The sequence below is a fragment of the Argiope bruennichi genome, chromosome 4, assembly GCF_947563725.1.
Source record: "Argiope bruennichi chromosome 4, qqArgBrue1.1, whole genome shotgun sequence".
NCBI lineage: Eukaryota > Metazoa > Arthropoda > Arachnida > Araneae > Araneidae > Argiope > Argiope bruennichi.
The window spans coordinates 40,780,520-40,807,931 of NC_079154.1; the positions used below are offsets into that span (position 1 = coordinate 40,780,520).

At 26.1% G+C, this 27,412-nt stretch overlaps 1 protein-coding gene across 2 annotated transcripts in view; it reads left to right on the forward strand.

Moving 5' to 3' along the window:
* LOC129965886 (neuroligin-4, X-linked-like) overlaps window positions 1-27,412 on the forward strand; it is a 218,892-nt gene that overhangs the window by 172,670 nt on the left and 18,810 nt on the right. For both annotated transcript variants that reach the window (XM_056080146.1, XM_056080145.1), the window contains exon 5: window positions 22,204-22,325. In XM_056080146.1, the coding sequence (XP_055936121.1) occupies window positions 22,204-22,325 (122 nt within the window). The remainder of the gene's footprint in view (window positions 1-22,203; window positions 22,326-27,412) is intronic.

Consider the following 27,412-nt stretch of genomic DNA (forward strand, 5'->3'; position numbering starts at 1 on the left):
TAAACCGCATTTCCTTAGTTTATAAGAACCCCTAGGATTGTATATGAAGAAGATAATCACCGTTATTTGGTCCAAATAAAATATTTCATGAGCAGAAATTTATGGAAGCAATTATTAATGTACAAAGGCACAGATTTTTTTTCTGAACGGAACATAATTCCTACTTATAATGTGATTGCCTTGAGATGATAAGGCTCAATTATCTGTTCGTATAATATTAAACTTTCTGTATATTTAATTAACTAACTCAAAGCAAACAGATAACCATCAAAGAAGTAAAACTATTTTGTTTTGAATTATTAGACTTTAACAATGAATTGTAATTTAATTTAATGAAAAATTTGGTAAAAATATCTGCAAAACATTTATTGTTGAAAAGGGTTTATGGTGAGTTTTTGAAATAAATCAAATGTTTTTCTGTGGCACAATTTTTTGGCCAGAAAAGATACAGCAGAGTAAGACACACAAACTGGATGACTTAGTTAGTTACGGCATCTGAAATTATAGAAAAAAAATGCGCAATTTAACCACCAATGAAGGAACGACTAAACTTTCTCGCATGATGATTTGCACAAAACGAAACTCTGTCCAAAATTTACATCGCTCTTTTTAAAAGTGAACAATAATTAATAATAATAGAGTTGGTGGTAAATTCATTTCAATCATTGAAAATCCTTTGAAGCCTTTTGAAATTAATGTTTTCTGCAGATGATTAAATATGATATTTTCCATATGATTTTAGAAGAAAGTAATGAAAAGCGAAATAAAAAGAAAAAAAAAGAAAGGAAAAGTTCCACACAAATTCAGATTATTTTCTCTGATAGAAGAGTATTACAGATAAAGAATGTCAATTGCTCCTAAGTATTATTTAAAAGTTTGTAGGGCAGCCAAAGTTTATTGACTTCTCCCAGAAAATCGAGATGAAGACGGTAGATATTTGTTGTATAATAATATATTCTGCCAAATTTCATTTATTGTTCGCAAATATTAGTAAAAAATAAATTAGCTGAAAAATCCATTGCATTTACATGATTTGACATTTTGCGTTTTATGTTTACTTCTAAAGCTTATAATAAAGTTTCGAGGGTGTTATCTTGATGGCTTTTCGGTCATATAACTTCGAAGAATAGTTTGAAGGCAATTTCAAAAAGTGATATAAGACATGAATTTCAATAATTATTAAGTTGCGATAACAATTGTATTGAAACTGATTTGCATGAAACTTTTTTTGAATACAAAAAATAAATAGATTCTTGTATTTATGCTTTATATAATAAAATACATACTTCTATCTATAGATACAGAATAAATAAAAAAAATTGATGCTCTTTTAGAATCTATTGAAATGTTCAATACAGTTATGCAATATTATCATCTCTGTTTCGGCAAAAAGTACGTAGGCCATTAATTAGGTTTCTGACGAAAAGAAGGTATTGAACCATCACTTTATATAATGACAATCTGTCTTCGGAAATTACTATTCCATGTTGTAGTTATGCTTCTAACAAATCAACTGTTGCAAAAAGTTCAACTTTATTCAAAAGGAAACATTTTGATTTATGGGGCTTCCAAAATTACTACTTAACTTAATGAATTAATTATGTGAAATATTAAAAAAAAATGTTGTAGAAATGTTAATTGAATTATACGGTAAATTACACACATTGCATTGACTTTTAAAACTGTTTGATTTTATAGTTTATAATTTATTGAAAAAATAAATAATGTGCATATTATTAAACAAAGAAAATCATTTTATTTATCATTACCGATATTTTGCATTAGAATTCATATTATAGCAAATCTATCTGCATACATTTCTACCATTGACACATACATTTAAGAAATATTCAGAGGCCTGAGATAGTATCTGTACTGAGATAGTATCTATTTCCGCTTCATTCTACATAGAAGGAATAGAATTCATAATCTTAATTATTGCACACCAAGCGCATATATAAGCTCCATCAATCCAGATATATGTTTTTTGCAATATAAGTTTAATTATTGACAAACATTTTTGTTAGATAGAGTTGTTCCGAAATAAATTTTTCCCAATATTTTTAGAAGTTTTTATTATTTGAAAAATCTTCTAAAAATAACAGTAAAAGCTATTTTAAAATTTATTTTTGTATCTGCACTGTTTATCTGTAAAAAATATTTTTGGCAATAGGGCATCAAAATTCTAAGCCTTGCCAATTTATATTCCGGAAATCTTTTAACAGTTTGTTCATAGAAGAAACTCAATAAAATAGAAACAATTTCGATGCTTATAAATACGAATCTTTAGGAAAAATATTCTCCGCTCCGAATAAGCGGTTTTATGATATACCAGAAAAGTTTGTATGATTTATGTGTAGGATTTTAAGCCATTTTATTCTCTGAACGGGGAAAGAGAAATATTTTGCTTCAAATTCGCTATGGTCATTTTATTTGGCTTCCATCCAGCATCCACTGGTCTTTGACTTTAATCCACATCAGCAACTGCACAAGGCGCACAGCGAAATTTAAAAACAAAGATTCGGAGAATTTCTGTATATTGTATTAATGCAATGCTTTTGTTTCTTCAGTTTCAAATATTTGATATTTATACTATCACTACATCAAAAAACATTCTTTTCAAAATTCGTTGGCAATGTTTTTACTTTCTTCAACAATTTTCTCAATAAATTTTATCGTCACTTTCCATCTGAAATGAAATCTATATTGGTGTAAATTATTTTATATAAATAGAACCAATAAATAATGTTTCATAAGATAATTAACTATGGAAAAATAGTCTATCCTTAAGCTTCATGTTGATTAGAGTAGGTGATGTACTAGAATAACTTTTCTTTTTTCTAGATGGCTGTTACAAATAAGCAATGAATATTTAACTATTTCGAATTATCTAATATATCCCTCATTTAATTTTATTATCTTATTTCCTTTTATGATGATTGTAGATGCTCTACAATCTATAGAGCAACCGTTCCCTATTAAATTCAAAAAGAAATTGCAGCGCTTCTTCGCAAAACTACCTACATCTAGCAAATATGTCCACTCTTCTACAAATTCGTAAGTTAAAATTTTTTGAATATGCCTGCATCAAGCAGATGTTTGAATTCTTCCACGGACTCGCAAGTTAAACGGTAACCTATTTATTGAAACAATTATAGTGAAATTAAATTGTCTTTTTCTAGTTATATGGAATATTAATTTTTAATGAAATAAATTCAGCAAAAGCTAAATGTTATATACGTAATTTATGAAGGAATTACTGAATTGCAAGGTAATAACGAACATTAATTTCATATCATCAATATTTATTGATTAAAATCTGGATACGATTAATACCCGTGTACCTGAAAATCGAATATATAAATTTTAACACTATTTACCACCGATTGAAATCAAAATTCGTCATAAAATTAAAACTGTAGCTCAAAGATTGCATATGACATTTCATTTATTTCAATCATTCCGTCTTTGAGTAATTGCGAATTTACACGCATATTATAATTTTGAAATATCATAATTTTGAACTATATTCGATATTGTTTTATGATGAATTAATTTCATTTATTTATTTGGGGTTTTTAACTCATTCAAACCAGTATTTAAACTTTAACTATATTTTTTTTCTCATAGATTTCAAAAAAAAAGTCTCCCCTTAAAAATATTGCTTATTGCTTTAAGTATTATTTATATTTACTTTCATTTTTATTTCACCTTCTTCGAACAAAAAGAAGAAATAATAATTTATCCATGTTAAAAATATAGTATAATAATTTCGGAAATTAAAAAATGTAACTATTATGTAACAAAACCATTATAAATAATTCATGATTAATTGAAATGTCTACTATTTATTCTTGTTTAGTCTTACAAAAGAAATACAATTTCAAACTAACACAAGAAATAATTCGTCAGTGTACTGAATAATTTCATAAAGAGCATTAAAAAAGTTCATTGCAATATTTTCTTTCACTGAATAATGTTCTCATTACTTATAAATATTGGAATATCCATATAAAAAATTTACTTTTGTACATAGCGTTTTTTTTATCTAGATGAATCTTTACTCTAATGTTGTGCATGCTAATTTATTGCTATAAAATTTTGAAATTTTTTTGAAATGCAAATATGGATCACAAAAATTATTTTAATATTTTTTAATTCAATTATTGTCCTCTTTAGAATGAAATTTACTGTAAGGGGGAGGTACAAATAATTAAACGATTGCCTTGGCGACCACGCCGTTGAGCTGCGGAATGGTGACAAGTTATTAGTATATGAACTATGTTAAAACTTCGAAAGTTATTTTCTCGAAATTGGCTGTCTATTACGATTTAATATTTTAATGAATTAATATATTAAAGATACACTAATATTATATAAATCACACCATGAATTCAATTTTCCATTTCCTGTCATCTATTTATTTGAAAGTAAAAAAATGAATATGCATTAAATGTCTAATCTTATTCATTTCGAATTTTAAAAAAAATAAATAAATGTTAATTATTTTTATTCATATTTAACTGTTATGCATTATTGATTTTAGCTATTACTAAAACAACAATGTTATGCTTCTATGTAGTGTGAGTTAAAGAATTTATAAGCCATAATGAAATAATTTCTGTTGTGTTTAATTTATAACGCTTTGAGTCATATTATTTCATGTGCATTAATTTTATATACATTTTGCTTGGAAAAATGGACAAGGAATTAGCATTAATTTTGAAATAGAAATTTGAATGCCATATGTTAATGTACGAACTATTCAATAGTTTAGAACAACGAATCTTATTTTCGTGGGAAAATATTTTTAAGCATATCTTTATAATCCAATATCATATACCTAATATATGTACAAGGTAAATATATATATATATATATATATATATATATATATATATATATATATATATATATATATATATATATATATATAATTTCAAGACGAAAAAAATACTTTTTAATTACGTAAAGAATCATATTTTGTTTTGCTCCACTCAATAAATATGTCGCTGAAAAAGAGTCAAAAATCTAAAAATTCATATGGCACTCCAGGTAGTATCAGAATATTTAATGAAATATTCTTGACACAAATAATTTAAATAAGCCTCCTCTTCTCCTCGACCAAATCTAAATCGTTTCTGAAACTAAAAAAATTCCCTAATTCAAAATAAACAATTGTATCTTACGAATCCATTAGTTGTTATTCAATTCGTTAGTACGAAAACGAATCCATTAGTTCGACTTAGAGCAAATTCATTATTAATTCAATTTTATAAAAAGGAAAATTCTAGCTCTTTCAATCAAAAATATACTTTACAAGCAATTAATGTAATATTTCTTTTAATTTAAAATATATTTTCAATATGAGAAGTTAAATAAGCAAAATTTTAATATAAATAGAATATTTTTTTCATTGGCACTTAAATTTTATTCCTGAACATCCATAAACGCCTGATAGAAAAACTGCGTCGATAAATTATCTTTTCTGAAACTACAAGTCTAAGAATGCTTTATTATATAGTTATGGACAAGAAAGTATTTTACTTTAACATGCCATAAAAACGTGTCGCAGTGTTTTACGCGGATAATATTCGAAACGTCCCTTGAGACAGCTTTTTTCAATGAAATATTTGTTTATGTACTTAAAATCATAATCTTATTACCAGTTTGTGTCATAAAAATGTGATAAAATTTCACATCCTTCAAGTATAAATTTAAGTGCAGCTTGATATGAGACTTTTATTATTCCAATGTAGTATTCTGTCCCGTGTCCACCCTTTTTAAGAGATATCGTTTTCAGTAGACCGCTCTACAAAGAAATAAAGAATTTTCAACAGCTATAATAGTTTTAAACTTCCTATACCACATATGAAATTATCTAAGTCATAGAATTATAAAAACATATCTCGTTTTAGAGAATAAAATAATAAATGATGATTCTATAAAATTTTATATGTCATTGAACTCTTATTTATTTATATTCATTTTTTGATAATTCTCAAAATACATCTTCTTCTTGTCTACGAGATATGTTTAATTTGCCTAGTTTGTGTTGTAGACCAGATATTTCTTATTTTCTTCTTTTATAAGGTTATCAATTCAACGATCGATTTTATTGATTATTTGAGTTCTATGCACTTTACTGTGTCTATGAGATCTTCAAGGAACCAGAGTACTTTCTACAAATTCATATTCTAAGTTCAACTGTATTAAAAGGTTCATTTTGTTTTTGTTTTATAAGACTTACTACAGTATCTCTGGGAACTGTGACATTCATCATTTCACTCCAAGCCTTTTTAAATCGATTTGCTCTTATCTATACGAATTTACTTATTTTTTTTAGGTAGATTCCTATAGGAAGAGACTATCACTAATAATCAGTAAAGCATCAGTAAAATTCAGTTTAAAATTAAAGTGAAAATGACAAAACTGCAATTAATATAAAAATAAAAACGTTTCTAGTGGATCGGCGAATGTCTTTCTTTTAAAAAAATATGAGAACTGAATGAAGAGGCGTTCGGCGTTGAAGTCTTATGTGCACTACGGAATAAATTTCATAATTTAAAATATCTGAAAGAATTATTCAACATAAATATTCCGGATTCAATAAAAAAAATCCGTTTTTTTTTTTTGCTTTATTTTTAAAAGGATATAAATGCTGTCAATAACAATATATTATTTTTTTCTGTTTATAAATATATTTTTTAAAAAATTATGGTTTAAATTTTAGACAGTCCTTTGGACCTAAAGAATAATATTCAGCAAAATATTCTTGACGCTTCAACTTTGAAATAAATAAATAAACGTTTCTATCTTCTGCCTTCAAATCTGACCGTTTTATTAAGTTTTGAATATTACAATATGAGAACAATTGTCATTATCATAATCAAAGCCAATCATTCTTGAGAAACACTGGGAGGATTGACTTCTATGAAATAGTAGATGAAGTTATCTAAAATCACCCGATTTTAGAGAATAGTGATATTGAAATTTTCATAAATTGGTCAGCTTTAGTGATTGATTTAGTTGATTTAGTGCAAATCCTTTTTAATTAAAATATTAGATTCTCAATAATATTTTGTTAAATATGATTCACAGAGCAGAGGATATGTTAAAATATAAAATTCTTAATTTTTCAGAATTTATTGGCTGCATTTATATAAAATGTAATTATTTATTTCATTTAGACTATTTGTTAGAAGATGTATGTCTATTACTAAAGGTTTATAAATTAACGGTTGTGGTCCGATTAGAGTAGATATCTTGCACATATTAAACAATATTTGCCTTAAATATAACTGCTTAATTGATTTAGTAATATAGGTATCGTAAAAGATCATAGAAAAAATTTCTTGAATTTACTTTTCAAAAAATATCACGTTTCATATTTATTTATTTATTTTCATTTCATTCAGACACGTGCTGAAATTTACATATTTATATGTTTAATTTGGAATGATAGTTATTGTTTTTTAATTTGAGCCTTTGTCAATATAATGGCAACAAGTTGATAAAAATTAATGTTTTCCCATTAACGTGCAAGGTGCTCGTATAGCAGGTGGTTATATCCTTCGACTCCAGGTAAGGCATCTTGAATATGATTGGCTGCTCTGGTCATGTGATTCACTGACGTTTACTCATTGCAACGGAAAGATTATTTTTGATCTATTCTCGATTAATTGTAAATATGATTGTTGTTTGAATTGAGTTTAGTTTTGTTTAGTTATATAAACGTCCCGTTGTAAAGCAAAACTAGGGCTATTTGTTGTCTGAATCGAAAATATTTTGAATGTATTTTCGATTATTTATAAGCATGACAGAAATGCGAATGTGTATGTTTAATTTTAAATCAAAAATGATCTGATAGCATCGTTATTTGCGAATAATCTTAAATATAATTGTAGTTTCGTTTTTGAAATATTTTGAACGTACTTTCGATTATTTTTAGGCGTAACAGAAATGTGAATGTATCTGATTAATTTAAAATGTTTTATTATTATGTGTCATATTTATATTTTATTAATGCATAAAATCCAGTAACAAAATCCTTAATAATGTAATGTTTTCAGTTATTTATAAATGCAATTATAGTGGACATTTAAAAACTAGTATCTTTCAATCATTTACAAATGTAATTATTTTGTGAATTAATGTTTAATACGGATGCAAGGATTGCAAGCTGTAAACGATTCAAATATTTTGAAGCTTATACCGCTCATCACATGTTTCTGTTTATGTAACTACCCATGTTAGTTTAGATGTTAGTTCTAACTAATACTTATCTTTATTAATAAAATAACTTCCTACAAAATCTTCCATACCATTTTTTTCAGATCATTCATGATAGATACATTTCATGTGAGATACATTTAGAAATACCTACTTAATTTACATGAAGCATTTTCCACATATTTTTGTATGTAGTTTACATATGTTGGTAAAAAAATCTAATACACAAATATTTCTATAATTAAAAAAAGTATTTCATTGGCAATTGATGTAAAAGATGGATAAAATATTATCCTTAATTTTGTTAATAAATTTTACATCTTACGGGGAATTGAATGACTAGAGGTTGAACTAGATAAAAATCTTCTTGCTTTTGATTTCTTAAAATTTTCAAATTGCATTTGCAAATGAAATATTATTATGAAATTTATTCAAGGGTTTTTGTTATCGCTGAAATCTATTACAATGACCTTTTATTTCAGGATTTTTTTTCTTTATAATATTTTTAAAGAAAATGTTTTTCTTCATACGAATTTGAATTTGAATTTTACTTAAGAATTAAGACATTTTAGTATCAAACAACACGTGCTTTTTAATAGAATGCGTGATTACACATTAAAAGAGAAATTACATCATAAAGACAATTCGTCAGTGAATCACGTGACGAGAACAGCCAATCATGTTCAAGATGCCCAACCTGGATATACGCCTGCCTCGTATAGTTGAAATTTTATTTTTATTTTGTGCGAAATAAATTGTTGAAAAATATGATTAAATTATTTTTAAAAAAATAATTCATTAAAAATAGAAACTGAATTTGCTGGTTAAAACATTGGTATCATTGAAAAGATGATTTTTTCAACTTCAATATATGTAAAATGTAATATTTTCGGAAGTTATAGCGAGAGAAGGTCAAAATTTCGTTTAATTTTTAATTAATGAAAATTCTGACTAAAATTTTAGAAAAATCACTCCGATCTGCACATTTCCGGCCTCTAAGTTATATACTTGCCAAATTTTGAAGCTTTAGATCGAATGGTCTAGCCTATAGAGCGCCAAAACACACACATACTGAGCTGTATTATAAGTATATATAGATAATGTTGATATTGTAAAAGATCGTGGAAACCTTTTTTTGCATTTATTTTTTGGAAAATACCATATTTTACATTTATTAATTTCGTACAGACATGTGTTGCATATTACATTTTTCTTGATTTAATTTCCAGTAATAGTTAATTTATTTTTTAAATTTATTGTTTTGTGAATGTGATGGCAATACATGGATAAAAGCTAATTTTTTCCCATTCACACGTAACTTGCTCATGCAGGTTAAATTTTATTTTTATTTTGTGTGAAATAAATTAATGAAAAATAACAATAAAATTATTTTTTTTAAAAATTCATTAAATTAGAAATTTAATATATATTTCAAAACATTAGTATCATTGAAAAGATTATTTCTTGAACTTTAACTTGATGTAAGAATTGTTTTTGTGCTATAATCTTTTCGGAAGTTATCACGAAAAAACGCAGAAATTTCGTTTCATTTTTAATTAATTAAAATTTTAATTTAAAATTCAAAAAATTCCTCCGAGGTGCACATTTCCGTCTTCCAAGATATACACATGCCAACTTTGGTAGCTGTATATCGAACGATCGAACGATGGCCTATAGAGCTCCAAAACACATACCCACACACATTGAGCTTTATTATAAGTATAGATATAGACAGGTGTTTCAGTAACATATTTGTTGACTTTTAAATTTTGTTGTTGTTATTTATTGGTTCCCAATTTATTTTTACTATTAATATCGCAAATTCCTAAGTTTTAATATTTGTTATTCTTTGATTTTAGGAACATAACCGAAACATACAAATAGTGAGAAAATTTGTTAGAAAGCTATTAGGGCATCATTAAATGCACTGTGTAAAACTAACAAAAAATGTAAATTAATTTCAAAAATATGTATGTTTACTGATTTTTCCCTTTGATTAACATATAATAATTAATAAAATTATATAAAATAAATAATTACATGAAAATTCTTAGAACTATTAATTAGAACTATTTATTACCGAACATTAATCTAGAAAAATGAATCATACCTTTATACAAACTATAAAAATAAAACGGAAAAATTCCGAAATGGGTTCAGGCAAGATAATTAAGAAAATCAACTGACTTTCACATTACTACACCAAGATTGATTCCAAGCAATCAATAAAATTTTTTCCAACCCCCTCAAAATTATTTTTTCCGAACATATGGCAACTTTCTCAGACTCCTTTTCATAAAACTGTCGCAAAAAGTAAGAAGCAAAATTTCAGGCGCCTATTAAGAAAATCCAGCATCTCTCCAACCATATTTTCACCTGCTACCTTAATTATGCTTTGAGAAATGGCCTCTCAAGAAATTTTAAAAGGAGAGCCTGGCTGTCTTGATAAATAATGAAGGACGCCACGACTGTCGACTTGAGAGGTTGTACGTCAATCCTTTTTGCCTCGCTACATCGTCTAGTTCATTTAAGAAGCGTATAATAATTCCGTGTTCGACGAAATATATTTTAAAGACTCAGGGATCTCGCACTAATTAGAAAAATAGGAGAGCCATTCAGTTTCATGGAGTGATATACGTTTATCTGGTTTAGAATAATATGTCATTTTATAAGATGATATTTTGCAGGAAGGTACGCAAAATAATTAGTCAGTGAAGAAACATTTGCCTGGGGCTGTTCACAAATGAAAAGATAGAAATGTTGATGTTGTTTAATTAAATGGTATTTATTGTGCATTAAATGAATTATTTCTAATGCTGCTTATATTTTAAATTTATTTCATAACTCATCTAAATAAAATGAAATGCATAACGTAATTCTATAATTCTGTATATACCAAATTTCGAATCTCATATGAAGGGTTATATGTGCTTAAAAAATGAATGAATATGTTTAAAACATATTTATTTAATGATATTTAGCCTCTATCATTTCAAGGAAATAGTCATATTTTAATTTTTTTTAATGAAATTCTTTGTTTAAACTGAGGCGAGCATGGTGCGGCGCATTTAATATTGAAGCAGAAAACAAGAAAAATGTCATGATAATGTAATATGAAATATGGTCTTTAAAATGTATTTACCAACATAGTATTTTTGTTTCTGGAAAAAAAATAATAGGCTGCGCAACTAAGAACTTACCATAAAGCTAGAATTCGAATTATCAGGAAATTATTTTTTTTAAAAAAAATTAAAGTATAGATTAATTAGAAAATATTACATACACGCACACGCATACACGCACACACATACACGCACACACATACACATACGCACCTATATATCTATGGAAGGTGTATTGAATTAGATTTAAACTTCCGTTGAACTCGGGCCAGTTAGTTAAGTTAGATATATTCTTTACTCATCCTTAAAGTCATTTGCTGAATTTTTTCTAGCCTTTCTAGTTGTATCCATTAATACGGAAATGATAGCCCATCACCTTGCTACGGAAAATATTATTAAGATCTATATGATTATCGCTGCGAGTGTTGTAATTTTTTCATATTATTAATTCTATTTTTCATTGAAAACTTTAAAATTATAAGCTGTTTTCGCTTTTATTTATTTGACTTAGAAAACAATTTCTTGTTGAAGTATCGAAGGGCCATGAAAAATTCTGTGATTTCTTGGTTTTCATCTGGAAATATAAATTTTTTGATGAAATTCAAAAGTAGAGTCATTCATAAAATATTTCGATTAATTTGTTTACTGAACCCACCTAAGTATCTGAACGAAAATATCTTGAGCAAAGTTAGTGCACATCAAATATTTCAAAAAAGAAATATTAGCTTAATAATTATAACATATTATAGTGTTATTTTAGAAACTATATTATCTTAGAAGTATTTAAACCATTCTGTAAACTACCAAAATAATTAATCGGATTGCCTTTGTAGTAATATTTTATTATTATAAGGGTTAGAGATTTTCTTCTATATTTGAATATTTCATTGACGATAGAACACCAACAAACCAGATTGTTAGATAATATCTTATCATTTTACATCGCATCGTGATTTTAAAAAAATATACTTTGAATGATGATTGATTTTTAAAAAAATAATACCGCCCTTCTACTTCTTCATATGAAAACATACTCTGCAAAATGGTTTGCTGACAAAGCGATAATTCGAAATAAAGTGTGTTGACGACTAACAGTGGTAATTATTTTGTTTGGAATAATTATAATATAGAATGCTCGATGTGATTGCCAAACGCACTTATTCGATGAAATGGAGATTAAGTGGAGCTTTTATATTCATAGTATATATTTTCATGCTTTATGTTTTAATTCTGTTATATTTGACACGTATGCACTAATTTATTTTCGGATAAAGACTTTCGTATTTTATATTTATAACTCATATTTTACGACAATTTATTCTGAATTTATAAATCAAATGACATTTCAATTGTTTTATTGTTCTTTTTTTTAGATTAATTATTCTCTAATACCTCTGGCGTGTTATATTAAATAGGAATAATAATCTAAAAATTGAATATATTTTAGATTACTACTTAATATTAATTTTTTTAGATAAATTAAATGAGCATGCCATGAGAGATTACTTATCCTATTACAAGATATTTAATAGCCATACCGAAAGGAGAGGTTTAGAGAAATTGTAGAATTATACAAAAAAATAAAGATTATATGAATATTCATTATTATAAGTATAACAGGAATTGAATCAGTTTATAGTTTTAAAAATCAAAACCCTTTCAGTTGAATAAAGTGGTTGTGTTTATGAATTATAGCAAGCATGATATCTTTATTCATAAGGCTTTAGTTCCTCTTTAAGAGATACTGTGACAGATACGCCGTATTTATATATTCAGTTTATTAAAAAAATATATGCTTATCGGCATCGTGAGTATTGGAGCGTATAAATTTGAATAAATTTATTAAGAATTCAATCGAGTTATCTACAGGTGCCTTCTTTCAAACATGTTTTATGTGAAATAAATAAATAAGCAATTTATCATTATTACTTAAATTAATAAAATAAGAATTATAGAGAAACAATATATATAATTATTATAAATAATAAATTTAAATTTTTCAAACAATACTCTCTGCCAAAAATAATGTTTCAAAGATTTAAAAAAAATATCAAAATAATGTTAAATTTGTTTCTCTATTTGTAAGGAAATAAACAACTTTAAAAAAATTGGGCATTATAATTCCATATATAATTCTGGGCATATATATAATTTATCAAAATATGTATAATATATTCAAATAATCATCTTTAAAATATTAATTTATATTTTAAAGATGATATTTAATTTATTTACGACTTTCTGTAATATTTTGTACATGCTCTTTCTACAAGCGATGTAAAATAATTCATTTAAAAGATAATTGTAAATACTATTCAAAATAATATTGTTTAAAGCACATGTTTTATTCATGGAAAATATCTAGGAAAAACAATCTATTTTCGGCAAATGTTGTTTTTCAATATTTCAAAATTATTGAATAGTAAATAAATTATTTTTATCCTTACATATTTTTTTTCTACTAAGTGGATACGAATAGAAAGAATTCTTCGCAAAAATACAATAGTACTGACAGCATTTGTTTCCATTTCTGGGAATATATTTGCGGTTTTATGTTACATTTTCGCTTTGTTTTGTTTTGTTTCGTCGACCATTTTCTCGCTAGAAACAGAATGATTCTAAAAATACTTTTCCATTTCAAATTCTCTATTGAATTCCTAATTCAGAAAAAAAAATGTTGCTACGATATCTCAATTTTACTCAAAAGATTTTTTTTTTGTTTACAAAATTGAATTTAAAGGAAATAGTTCTTTTGCGTAGATTATCTTAAATGTTAAAATTCAATTTTATAATTTTTCGTAACAAGATTTTACGCAACATTAGCATTAAAAATACTTTAAAATTTGCTTACTTGGTTTTTAGACCATTTCATTTTACCATTGCGAATTATCAATCAATAAATTCATTTACTGTATTAAATTATTAATTTTATTTTCATAGAACGAGATATTAGTTAATTAATTATCACTACTTGTAAGTTAAATAAGTTGAGAACTTCAGAAACGTTTTAGATTTATCCGTCAATTAAGATTCATGAATCAGTTAAGTCTCACTCTTTTCGATAAACGCATTAAAAACTTCATTTCCTATTCGAATGATCTTCAGTCATATAACGATTCATTTTATAACTCACTTCCTTTAGATTATCAATAATATAAGAATGTATTATTGATTATCGAAAAGAAATGTGAATAACATTTATATTTTAGGATGATTTTGACCTAAGCATTTTCAACCCCCTTCTCTCTTCAACAAAATTGGCAATGATTATAGAAAGATATAAAATTCTTTAAGTGGTATTGAAAAAAATAATAATTTAAACTATCTAAGGCAAAAAATATTAACGTTATATTTTTAACTTGTACATTATTGTTACACTTATGTTTTAAAATTAGTTTTCTTAATGAATTTGGGCTAATTTACTGTTTGGATAGAAGGTCTACATGTCTACCTGTCTGTAAAGGAGAAAAAGTTCTAAAGCCATATTTCGCACATTATGGTTTAGAGCTTTATCACCTTAATATATAGATAGACATTTCGACTTTATAGTTTTAGACTTTATTCCTTTGTCTTTTCTTCTACTAATTTGACTACTTCAGCCATTAGATTTTTTACCTTACAAATTTTACATGAAGACATTTATAGAAATAATGTCAATTTAATGACATTATCAAGTTAAAAGTGAAAAGCATTCATCTTATTTTTCTCAGAATAGATAATTCTTTCTTCATCTACTAATGCTTACATGATGTATGTAATGATATGTCATTATAAATACATAATGCTAACCCTGACACGAGCACATGCAAACGGTTTTCATTTATGTGGCATGTAAAACAATGCGCTATTTACCATTTTCCATATTTACACAAACCGTTTCACTATGATGATATTTTGCACTAGATCATTCACTCTTTGCATATGAATGCTCATCTTCATCATTATTAATTTAATGGATTCCGACCTGAAAACAAGCCATTTTGCGTCGACCCTGATACCTTTTCCACCTCGGTCATAAAACTTAAAAGATACAAGCCAAGCACCTTCATTCCACCAGATAAGCCCTAATGGATGATTTCTTTACAAGAGAGTGCGTGTACGCAATAAATTACTCCATTCATCAAGATATTTTGCTCTCCGTGTCATTACAGATATTACGATCCTGGGGAGAGGAGGGAAGGTAAGAATTATAATAATTTTCGTATGTTTTATGTCACGACCACTGAGTTCCCATTTTGCTGCTGCCGCAGTGGCAGCAATCTTTCGTGTTTAATTAAGTTATCGAAATATTTCTTGAAAAGAGAGGTTTTCAGAAGAAAAAAATAAAAGATAACTCCATGAACTGAGTAGTTAAGATAAAACCAGAAGCAGGAGGGACGGATAATGCGATGTAGGAGAGACGCATAAAAATGGCGATTATTTACGTGAGGACACGTAATTGATCGTAAGTACGGTTCTTGAGTGTATCCAGTTTCAAGATCATTTGTTTTACGAGGGAGGATCGGGCCGTGATTCATTTAAATGTAAGTTTCTTCATTTTTTTCCCCTCTCCGGCGTGGAAAAGTCGCAGTGTTTTATTACTGACACCGCTCCAGATATCTCATTGTCACGGTGACAGACTGTTTCGCCATTGATCCAGTGTGTAGAGTTTCGAGACTGACATGGAGGAATGTAGCTGACAAATAAATTACTTCGCACGTCTAGTTAGAAAGAAGGGAGTCTTTTAAGGAGATGTGGAATTCGGGAATTTTCTTTGAGAAAAAAAAAATTATAAATGGCTTATTGTGAAAGGAAATGTCCATGTCAGTGCAATTTTTTACAAAGTTTCTTTTTAAGTTTTAGAGTGTTTTTTTATGCTATGTGAATCAGAGTCCATTAAAATACTAGATAGATCAAATATTTGTTTCAGAGCAGATGTTCTTATTCTATTGAAAAAATTTTAACAATAAGATAAATTATTATGCAAGTTATGGTGAATGATTTAATATTTTCTATAATAATTAAATTGATACCTTAGATACGTTTGATCTATTTATCAATTAGAGGCAACTATCATTGATAAAATTTTAATGACATACATCTATTGATATCTGCAAACTAAATTTCGCGCATGAAGCTCGATCGTAATACAGAAACTGTCTACTTTCGCTATTAATGTAGTTATGCTAATGAAAACCACTGTGCTTTTTCATCAACTTGCGAATTTGCTTTTTTTTTTTTTTCATTTTCTGTCTGAGACAGAGATCCATTAACAGATAAGCACGTACCCATTTTGAAATATTATTATTCAACCATTCTGTGAAGCTCAGAGATATGAGGGCATATTTAAAAAAAAAAAAAACGATTCTCAGAAGGTTAGCAAAATAATGAAAACGTCTTGAATGAGAGCAAAAAGGCATCATTGATACGTCATAGGTCCAGTTCTAATATAAATATATCTAAAAGTTGTTTATAGAAATATTGAAAGAAAGAGAATGAAATGTGAAAGTGTTTAAAGAAATGTGAAACCTTTCCTGGTAAAGAAATACTCTTGGATGGATAAAGATTTCATTGCGCTCAGATTCCATATAAATGGTGGATTAGTAGAACCGTTTCATTTTCTTATCTCTAAAAGATGAATGTAGTTCAGTAATATTGATGGCAAGAAACTGAGAAGCTAAAATATATATGTGACTGCATCATTATATAAGCATAGAAAAACGCTGCATCATTATATAAGCATTATCAAACGTGATTTTTAAATGCTTTCATAACCTCTGTTTCTGTGCAGATTGTCAAAGGTTTGTGAATCGCAATTTTTCTCCTGATAAATTATTCAACATGTTGTAAAAAAAAAAAAAAAAAAAAAAAAAAAAGAGGAATTTACATATCGTGTAGTGATCCGAGTCAAGAAGGCCCCTTGCCCACTTATATATGTCAGCGAATACGTTAAGGCATAAATGAATTTTACATAAATAAAATGTCATTGCATAAATATCTATCCAATTTTGAATCCAATAAATCAACCATCCAACTAAATTAAGTGCTTATTGCTTGCATATATTTTTTTTTTTATGGAAATAATGATAATCGTGACAAAAGTTATAAAATTCCGGTTTTAAACGGAAATAAAAATATAGCAGTTTTAGTAATAAAGATGAAGTGAAATATAACATAAAAAATACTTCACTTAAAGTTTTTTTTTTCTTTGAATGCATTTCATTTGTAATATTACGCAGATTTGTTTGATTTGTAATATTGCACATATTTTTGAAATTTGTGATATTACCCAGATTTGTTTGATATGTAATATTACACAGATTTGTTAGATTTGTAATATTACACATATTTGTTAGATTTGTAAAATTACACAGATTTTTGAGATTTGTAATATTACACAGATTTTTGAGATTTGTAATATTACATATATTTTGAGATTTGTAATATTACACAGATTTTTGAGATTTGTAATATTACATATATTTTGAGATTTGTAATATTACACAGACTTACAATTTTTTTATCATATGTGGTATCTAAAGTGGGATATGATAATTTCAAAATTGTTTTAAATGTCCCATTCTTGTTAAAAATGTTTTGAAATATGAATGTAAGAGAAGGAAGTTTGTACCTGAAAGAAAAATCGTGCAACAATAGCCGTATGGTTTATGGTCACAGTTATTTATCGTTCTCAAGTATGGGATAAGCTGTCGCCAAATTTGCTTTAATTTCGAATTATTTAAAGTCTTTTATTTCTCATAAAAATCGTATTGGAAATTATTTATTTTTTAAATTTAAAATATATTTTAACTCAATCTTAATTTTTTTTTTATGTTTAACTTTTTTTATATTGTTTGTACGGGATTCATATGTAAAATTCAAAATCTAATTTAAACAACGTATTTGATTTTTTAAAAAATTATGTTTTAATAATTATATTTATTTTATTATTAAATTATCATTAATTATTTTCTCTTTATGCTCTTATTGTTTATATTACTATATTTAATTATATATATATATTTTGTAAATATACAATATAAAAATGAAATAACTTTACTTTTTTATATTTAATTATTTAACTTCTAATTATTAGGTACTTCGTCGATGATCCCATTTTGCACTATTTTAAAAGATATTGTAAAATAAAATTTTTACATACACCCTACCTTCAATAACTTAATAACTGAACTAATTTTTTCAATATTATGTGCCAATTTATCACCTTTTGTTTGAAATATATCTAACAATCAGGGTCTAAAAGTATAAATAAAAATATTTATTTTTACTCTAATAAGATATAATTAATTAATGTTAGCTGGCGTAGCTAAATTTAATTATTAGTATAGTGAGTTTACATTTGAGGGACGAAGAAAACTAGTGTCCATAAATTTTCTTACTATAATGATGCCAAAAATTGAAGAAAACCAAATTCTCAAATCTCATTCTTTATAAAGAATTGCATTTCATTAATATTTGCTACTTAATAATTAGAAATTCTGATCGAAATTATAATTATCTGTTTGAATAATACACCCATTTAAGCATATAAAATCTTCTAAAAAATGAAAACCAGAAAGACTTTATATTTATAGTCCTTTTACCGGAAAGACAATTTTCGAATCAAAATTAAAGGGATCAAATTAAAGTAAGCAATCTAATTTCAGAAACAGAATTAATGATAATTAAGGTGCATTCTCTTAATTAAAAAACTTTGTGTGCATAGTTTTGGAGAAGTCCTTGTTATTTTATTTCGGACCGCTGAATTCAATGATAGAGTGAAAAGAGCAGAAATGAATTTATTATAAATCCGGGTCAAGCTTCAATAATTTATAAGCTGGGAATGTATTGTTAATGAGGAAATACGATTCAGAAATCAATATCACTGCTAAAATATATTGTTATTTTAACTTTCAGAGTTCTTATTTGAAAATAAAAATGTCAGTTCCTTTTGAAAAATAAAGATAACGTATGTAACGATGTAACGTATTTCCAACGCCTACGTGATTTTTATTATTACTTTAAATAACTTTTAAAATATGAAACTTTTTCAAATTTCTTTCATTTTAATAACTTTCTTTTATTAACTACTTTATAACTCGCTTGAATTTTCTTCTTTACTTATAATAAAGATGAATTCACATTTATGTATGTACGTGGGTGTATGTGCGTGGTTCACAGTTCATACCATTTAGCTTAGAGCTAAAGAACTTGGCACATATGTACTTGAAATTGTGGAAATATGCACCTTTGATCTATTTGTTTCAAATTTTAGTTATATTCTTAATTGATTAGAAATTAAGCTAAATTTTTCCACTTTTCCACGATAACTTCCGAAAATGTTACCGAATGAAAATGATTTTCATTACATCTTAAAATTTAAAGAATTATCTTTTTAATTAGAAAGAATTATTTTTCCTAACATATAAGATAAATTTCTATTGTTAATTAATTTATTAAAAAAGTATTAAACATATTTTTTAATGGTTTATTTCACACACACACACAAAAAAATAGAAATAAAATTTACTCTGCACGGACACATAAAGGGAATATGGGAAAAAATTGTCTCTTATCAACATGTTGCCTTCACTTTGGCGAAAACTGAAACTAAAAGATTAAGGTAACGCTTACTTCAGAGTTATTCTAGAAAAATGCAATGTTCAATATGTGTCTGTGTGAAATAAATAATCAGGAAACATAATGTTTTCTAGAAAGATAAGTGCAAGACGAGGGTTTCTATGAACTTTTAAAATATATATTTTTTTTAATTCTATAGTTATATATAGTTCTATATTTTGTGCAGTTTGACTCAATAAGCGTTCCCTTTAATTACAAATTTTATAATTTTAAACAGATCTTTGATCCGATTTTATATATTTAAAAGAATATATATAAAGAATATTTTGTCATAATTACTAAATGTACTTCAAACAGTAACATTTACAATAGAAAAAAAGATTCCAATCTGTTATGGCTAAAATTGAATGATGCATGAAAATTTGAATATTGCTATATTATTAAAAAAAAAATGAATGCTTTTAAGCCACAGCGTGGACCGTCTCAAAAAAGATACTTCTATGAGCTTGTAAATTTATATGCCGAATATCTTATAAAATTCAATGACGAATACATTAATTATAAATATATTCGTCATAGAAGTTCCAGTAGAAATTTCACCTCTGTAAAAATTAAAATTTTACATCTATTCCATATTTTTAATACATTCTTATTTTCTATTCATATGCATAATTACTTTTTAGTATGTTATATCCAGAAGTTCTAGAATGTAATGTGAATGTTCAAAGATATAGAAAAACAAATATAGCAGCATCTTTTTGTTCCAATAATTGTCTAGCTTAAATACATCGAAAAGGATTTCGCTTCATTTAAAATTGATAAATATACATTTAGAAGAAATACCAATTTCGTGATTAGCTAGGGCATGCTATTTCAAACAATTCATTTTTAATGAGATATACGCCATACAGGAAACAAGTAAAACAAAAAAATACCTATATTGATTTTAAATAATTCTTCGGCGCAGGCATTTGCTATATCTTTCTGTGTATGTGCGAGTGTGTAATGTACCAAATTATGAAAAATTAATTTCTAAACAAAATAAACAAATATGAGAAATGCATTAATATTAATTCAGCACATTCCGAATTTACCTATATCTGCTTAAAAGTAAAGATATGAGGTATTTGAATGTGTAAGGAAATGTACGGTTAGAGAAATGTATGTGTAAGGAAAATTCTTGGGAAACAGCAAATAAATCTTACCTGAGAGCGGGGCTGCCTGTTGCGTTGAAGAGAAACAACTTTGGTTAATAAACATCACCTATCTTTATTTAAAAAGATAAATTATTGTTGTTATTTGATTTAATATTATAATTTTAAAGTGTTGCAGGCACATATTATTATAAGGAAAGAAAATTTTAAATGATTAAAGTTGTTTTTAATATATTGGTATATAATATTGCTTAAAATACATCTATTTATTCTTTTTTAATTTTGAGATTTTTGTGTACAAGTCATATACTTTTTATTAAAGTGGCTTACAATTGATTGGGCTTTAGAAAAATCAACTAATCACTTACAACTTCTTAACAAATGACGTAATAAGAATTTCAGCATTTGGATTATGAGGGAACAATAAACACAAATTAAAACAACTGCATTTAATTATTTATAAAGAAAGAGAGAACAAAGGTTCAAAATATTTCCTTTGTTTTATGTACTCTTACTGTACTTTACTGCTTATTGTAATCAAATTCTTATTGGCCAGATGATTTAAAGCTAATTAGTGCCAGAAATTTCGGCAAAGATGATAAGTATTCCAGTGAATACGATTCATACATTATCAAAGAGTGCACGTTTTGGAATAATACTGGAGAACTGAAATATTCCAATTCAATGGAAATGGGACTTAAATATTGATGAAACACCAATACGTCAGAAACTTTGCCATCCTGCTAGTTCATAAACTATTTCATTGAATAACTGAGAAATGCTTAATCGACTATAATTATAGATTTTATTCTGATTTTCTTACTTATTCATTTTTTTATTATCAACTCATTAGTCCTACATTGTGAATGAGTCAGCTGCTTATTCAAAAAGGTTCTTAATTTTGCCTTGAGTGATATGTTGCTTTCACCAATGCTTTCCTACTGAACAGATGGCTTCAATGTGGTACATTACGTCCTGTTTGAACTCGGCTTTTCCGGAGTTCGGATCTTTCATATCTTGCTATGTTAATAAGTTAAATAACCACGAAGTAATTTTTTATTGCAGAATATATTTTTATAAGTACGTAATATTTTTCTAGTGATGATATATATATATATATTTTTCCATTTTTATAGGGATCCGAATAAAGTACCTGAAGAGAATGAGGGAAAATCTTCAAATGAACGTGGACGTGGAAGATACGAGAAAATAAACTGGCCTGTGTACGATAGTATTCATCAGAAATATATTGCATTGGGTAAGAAATTCATTTATTTATCTGTTCTGAAGTTAAGAATTTTCTATTTAATTATAAAACAAAAAATACATTATTGTTTGAAAGTTAATATTATTTCCTTTAGATAACAAAACATTCATTATAATGATGTGAGGTTTTAAAAGTAATTCATTTTAAAATAGGCTTTCCACGGATTGTTAATATGAAAATAACTTTAAAATCTGTAAAACAAGATTTACTTTTTCACATTTCTAACACTATTATATTTAATTTAGAATTCTTGGCAGTTTATCACTTTCATTTTTGAAAAATGAAATCACCCCCTCTCTAAACCAAGAATTCTGATATATATAAAACACCAGCTATTTTTTGCATCGTAAAATATATATCTGAAATTTTCCTGAATTTCTCTTGTGTGAGCCATAAAAATCATTTGTTATGCTTTTTTTTTCTTAATATAACTTAAAATAAATAAGAGAAACTCATGACATAAAATTTTAAAATGAAAGAGAAAAACGGAGTTTTATTGTACTTAGGTTTAGAAAATAATGAATGGAATTGTTTTGATTTAAATACATTAGTTATTAAAAATGTTTTAAAAGATGTATTAATGAATAAATTAATTATTATTCATTTATTATCATGTGAGAACATGATGTTGTTTTATTTAGGGGATTTTGAAGCTCTAAATCGCGTAGGCAATGAATAAATCATAAATGCAATTTTCAAAATCATCTTTAAATCGCATATATATTTTACCTGCTTTTACCAGTATTACTTTATTATTACGTATATATATATATATATATATATATATATATATATATATATATATATATATATATATATATATATATATATATATATATATATATATATAAAGAGAGAGAGAGAGAGAGAGAGAGAGAGAGAGAGAGAGAGAGGGAGGGAGAGGGATAGAGTAGTCTCGTGATTAATAATATAAATTAATTAAGACAAATAATGACATAAGATATAATAATGTTCTCACATAATTACTTGAACTTTGCGATCGTAGATTTCATTTTTATTTTATTTTTTGAAATAGGCACATTGAAAGATGGGAAAGTACTATTGCTAATAAGATTTTGAAATCTTATTAACTTTCATTTTCTCACGATATTAAAGACACGTTTCCCTCCTAAACATCAAAATTGTTAAAAAAATTATTTTGTTTAATAAACAAAATTTTCTTTTATGGAGATGAATGAGATGGGGTAAATATCATTCTTAGTATAATGCACACAGATGAGCTAAATCATCATTTTCGTCTTCTTCACCTTCACGTATAGCCCATATTTTACATTAACAATATTGAATTTGACCCTAGAAGACTATGATGAAAAATAATCAAATTAAAAATTTTACAGAAGCCTCTGATGAATATGAGTGTGTTCTTTTCATGTTTTCTTATTTATTTGTTCATACTTTTTTTTATTTCTTTTTAAAATTTATAAACCATCTTTTGGCTTTGCTTTTGTATTAATCTTTTCATAGAATTTTTTTTTTTCATTTTTTTCCTTTTAATTTCGTTTTATTTACTTCTTTCTCTTTAGCATATTTTTTTTCTACTACAGACTAATTATTGTCTCGGTGACTCGATCTAAAGTGCAGGTTTGCCATCGTTTTTCTTGTCATACCGTTTTCGAATGGAAATGAGTACAGATAGAAATCCGTTAGATGCCTTCTATTCAAGATTTTTAATCGTTTAGGTAATAGTGGTACAAAAGCAAATTTTCTATGACATAAGAAATTTCTACGATGACAAGAAGCACAGCATTATCTGTGTCAGCATACTGAAGCGTTGAAAGTTGACGGTGTCAGCTAACTATTGTCTGTAGTCACATAATGTGTATTATCATGTCCTTTAAAACCAATCGAACGGGACAACAACTGTTAAGTTTTCAGAAAGTTCAGAAAGTAAGTTTTTTTCTTGTGTGTGTGTGTATTTAATAAGATCTGATAGGCAAACCAAAAAATCCTTGACCTATATATATATATATATATATATATATATATATATACATATATATATATATATATATATATATATATATATATATATATATATATATATATATATATATATATATATATATATATATATATATATATATACACATTTTTGATTGTATATTTTTGTATATTTATATACATTTTTGATTGATTTTTGGATTCTACTTTCATATATTATTTCCTGAATCACTTCTGTTCAATATTCAAAGATTATGACTTATTAAGAATGTTTTAAGAAGGATTATTACCCCAACATATTCTACAGAAAAATTACATCATGTGATTGCTGACCGTTGATGGGCATGTTTTTAATCAAGAGATTTTATTACAAAAATATGTAAATGCGACAATTTCTGTTATTATATATACTAATTTATATGTAAATAAATAATAGCTGTCTCCATTCACTTGACTTATCATAAAATCTTTTATATATTTGCATTTCAAGATTAAATTTACATCGTGCACTTCGTTAATTTCATGTGTAATAAAATTAAATTGATTGCGTAAATGCTATCTGATACTAGATTTTCAAGATAAATAATGCCAGTATATTTTATATTAACTTAGTAATAATTTATAAGTAAACGATAAATTGATTAGAAATTAAATGGTACTATGGATAAAATATGTAACGATACATTTGCTTGTCGACTTAATGAAAGGACTAGGGAAAAAGTGTAATGAAGAATACGATCTATCATGAATCCTGCTATGAAGAATACGTTCAATCATAAATCCTGCTATAAAAAATACGCTCAATCAAGAATCATGCTATGAAGAATACGCTAAATCATGAATCATTATATGAAGAATACGCTCAATCATGGATCATGCTATGAATAATACTTAAAATTAAGTTTTGCACTTAAATCCTTTCACTACTGATCTGGTTCAACTGACCGTACAAATTTGATCTTTTTAGGCCCTTTCTTTTTCAAAAGAGGGTTGCAGGTTGTAAAACGAGTAGTAGGTTAAACTATACTGTGCATTTTAAATATGTAATGTACAAGGCAAATTGATAACAATACACTATTTACATCTAAGAAAGTTGAAAACCAGACAGAATAACGCTAGATATTTTTTAACTTAAGAAACTAGGTATTGCCTGCTGAATAATGCATTTATTGGGTTAATAATTTTTATACTGAAATCAAATATATTCAAATCGCCAATAAAAATATAATTCATATAAAATACAACGATAAGAAATAATAATTCTGTTGAATTTCAATATATATATTTCTCGTAAATAAAGAAGTATTTTTATTATAAAAAGAAATTGAAAGATAATAATAAAAGAACATTTTTTTTGGAATTCCATTTATTTCAAATGTTTAATATTACGTATTATTTTATATTTTTTAATTATCTTTTTTATTCTTTGAGATGCATGCAGCAAATTTAATCAGCTTTTTTAATGAAACGTTCCGAGTCTTGGAAATCAAAACCTTGTTATCATAAGAATAACATATAATAAAATTTATCGCTGAGCTAAATATCAAATTTTAAAAAGATTCAAAACTTTGGAAGGAAATTAGCGTTTTTCTCCAAATGATGAAATAAAACAAATTTAATAGGGTTTTCTTTTCTTCTGAGTAATGCAGTTTTTCCTTCCTTTTTATTTTTTACTTTATAATTTCCTTCATTTTCCTAATTCATTTAAATCAATATTTTTCGTCATCGAAAATCTAATTTTAATGTTGGAAGGATTTCGCTTTAAAAACAAAGGCAAGAGTGAGAAAAAGACATATCCCAAGAGACTGAAAGAAATTCTAAAGAAAACCATTTCGGGTTATAAATTGCAGTTTGATGTTTCTGAAATAAGTGGACACATATGGCAAACCTCAAACTCTTCAGAAAATCTCCATTAATATTCATAAGTAATTCTTTATCATTTAGGCAAATATTTTCTGTAATTTATTCATTGGATTTGGGGAGATTTTGTTTAGTAAAATACTGAAGTTTCTGTTTTCTTTACAATTTATGAGTTTTTATTTGAATAGTTTTTTCGTAATAAGTTTAACATAACTTTATCACTATTATATCTTCCAATATTCCACACACTTCAATTGTTTGGTGAAATGAAGTTTACAAATTTGGGCAGTAGAAATCTGAAAGAATTTTTCTAAGTGCAAAGTGACGTCGACGTATGAAAGAATTTTTAAGCAGGGAAACAACGCTTTCATTTTTGTTTTGTGGATTTCTATGCTAATAAGAAAGATTAGTCTTCTATGAAATATATTTTAAAGTTTCATCTTTAATATGGATAAAAGAAATTAAATTTAGCAAATTGATAAGGACTAATACTATCGGAAATTTTAACATATAATCAATTTCCATATATTCTTTAAGCAAAATATTTTGTTTCTTTGATTTAGAGAATATTTAATTCATATAGTTCAATTTTAAGTCTAAATTTTAGCTAATTCAGAACATTTAGAAATGTTTTTTTTATAGTAAAAGATTCAATTAGTATTAAAAATATATATTTAGATTATTATTACGATAAGTTTCATATTCAACAATAATGTAAAGTTTATATTTTTTAATGTCGGCATTAGCTATTCAAAATAATAGATGAATTATGAGATATGAAGACGCATAACCAGCAATTTCTTGTGATTTATCATAATCATTTCATTTCTTCAATTAGAATATTTTTCTAACTTGTTTAGTTCTTAAATTGTTCAATGTTTTTTTTTTTTTTTTGAAATTTAAATGCTTACGACTGAATAAAAGTTTTGGCATTTGAATGATCCAATAAAAATATTTTGTTTACTCGATAAAAATGTCTACAATATAGAAGAAGCCTCATAAAATAAATAATTTTTAAAAATTATAAACCATTTTTATGAAACGAAATAAAAAGTATAAAATGATTTATTCTAGCCTCATGCAGATTCTTAACCCTATAAAATTTATGACTGATTTTTTTTTAAAAAATCACAAAGACAAATCTTTATTGCACTCTTTATGCAGGTATGAGACATTATTTTATACTTTTTAGTTTGTTTTAAAAATTGTTTTATTTTTTAGTAATTATGGCCTGCTTTTCCTTCTTGCGAGTGAAA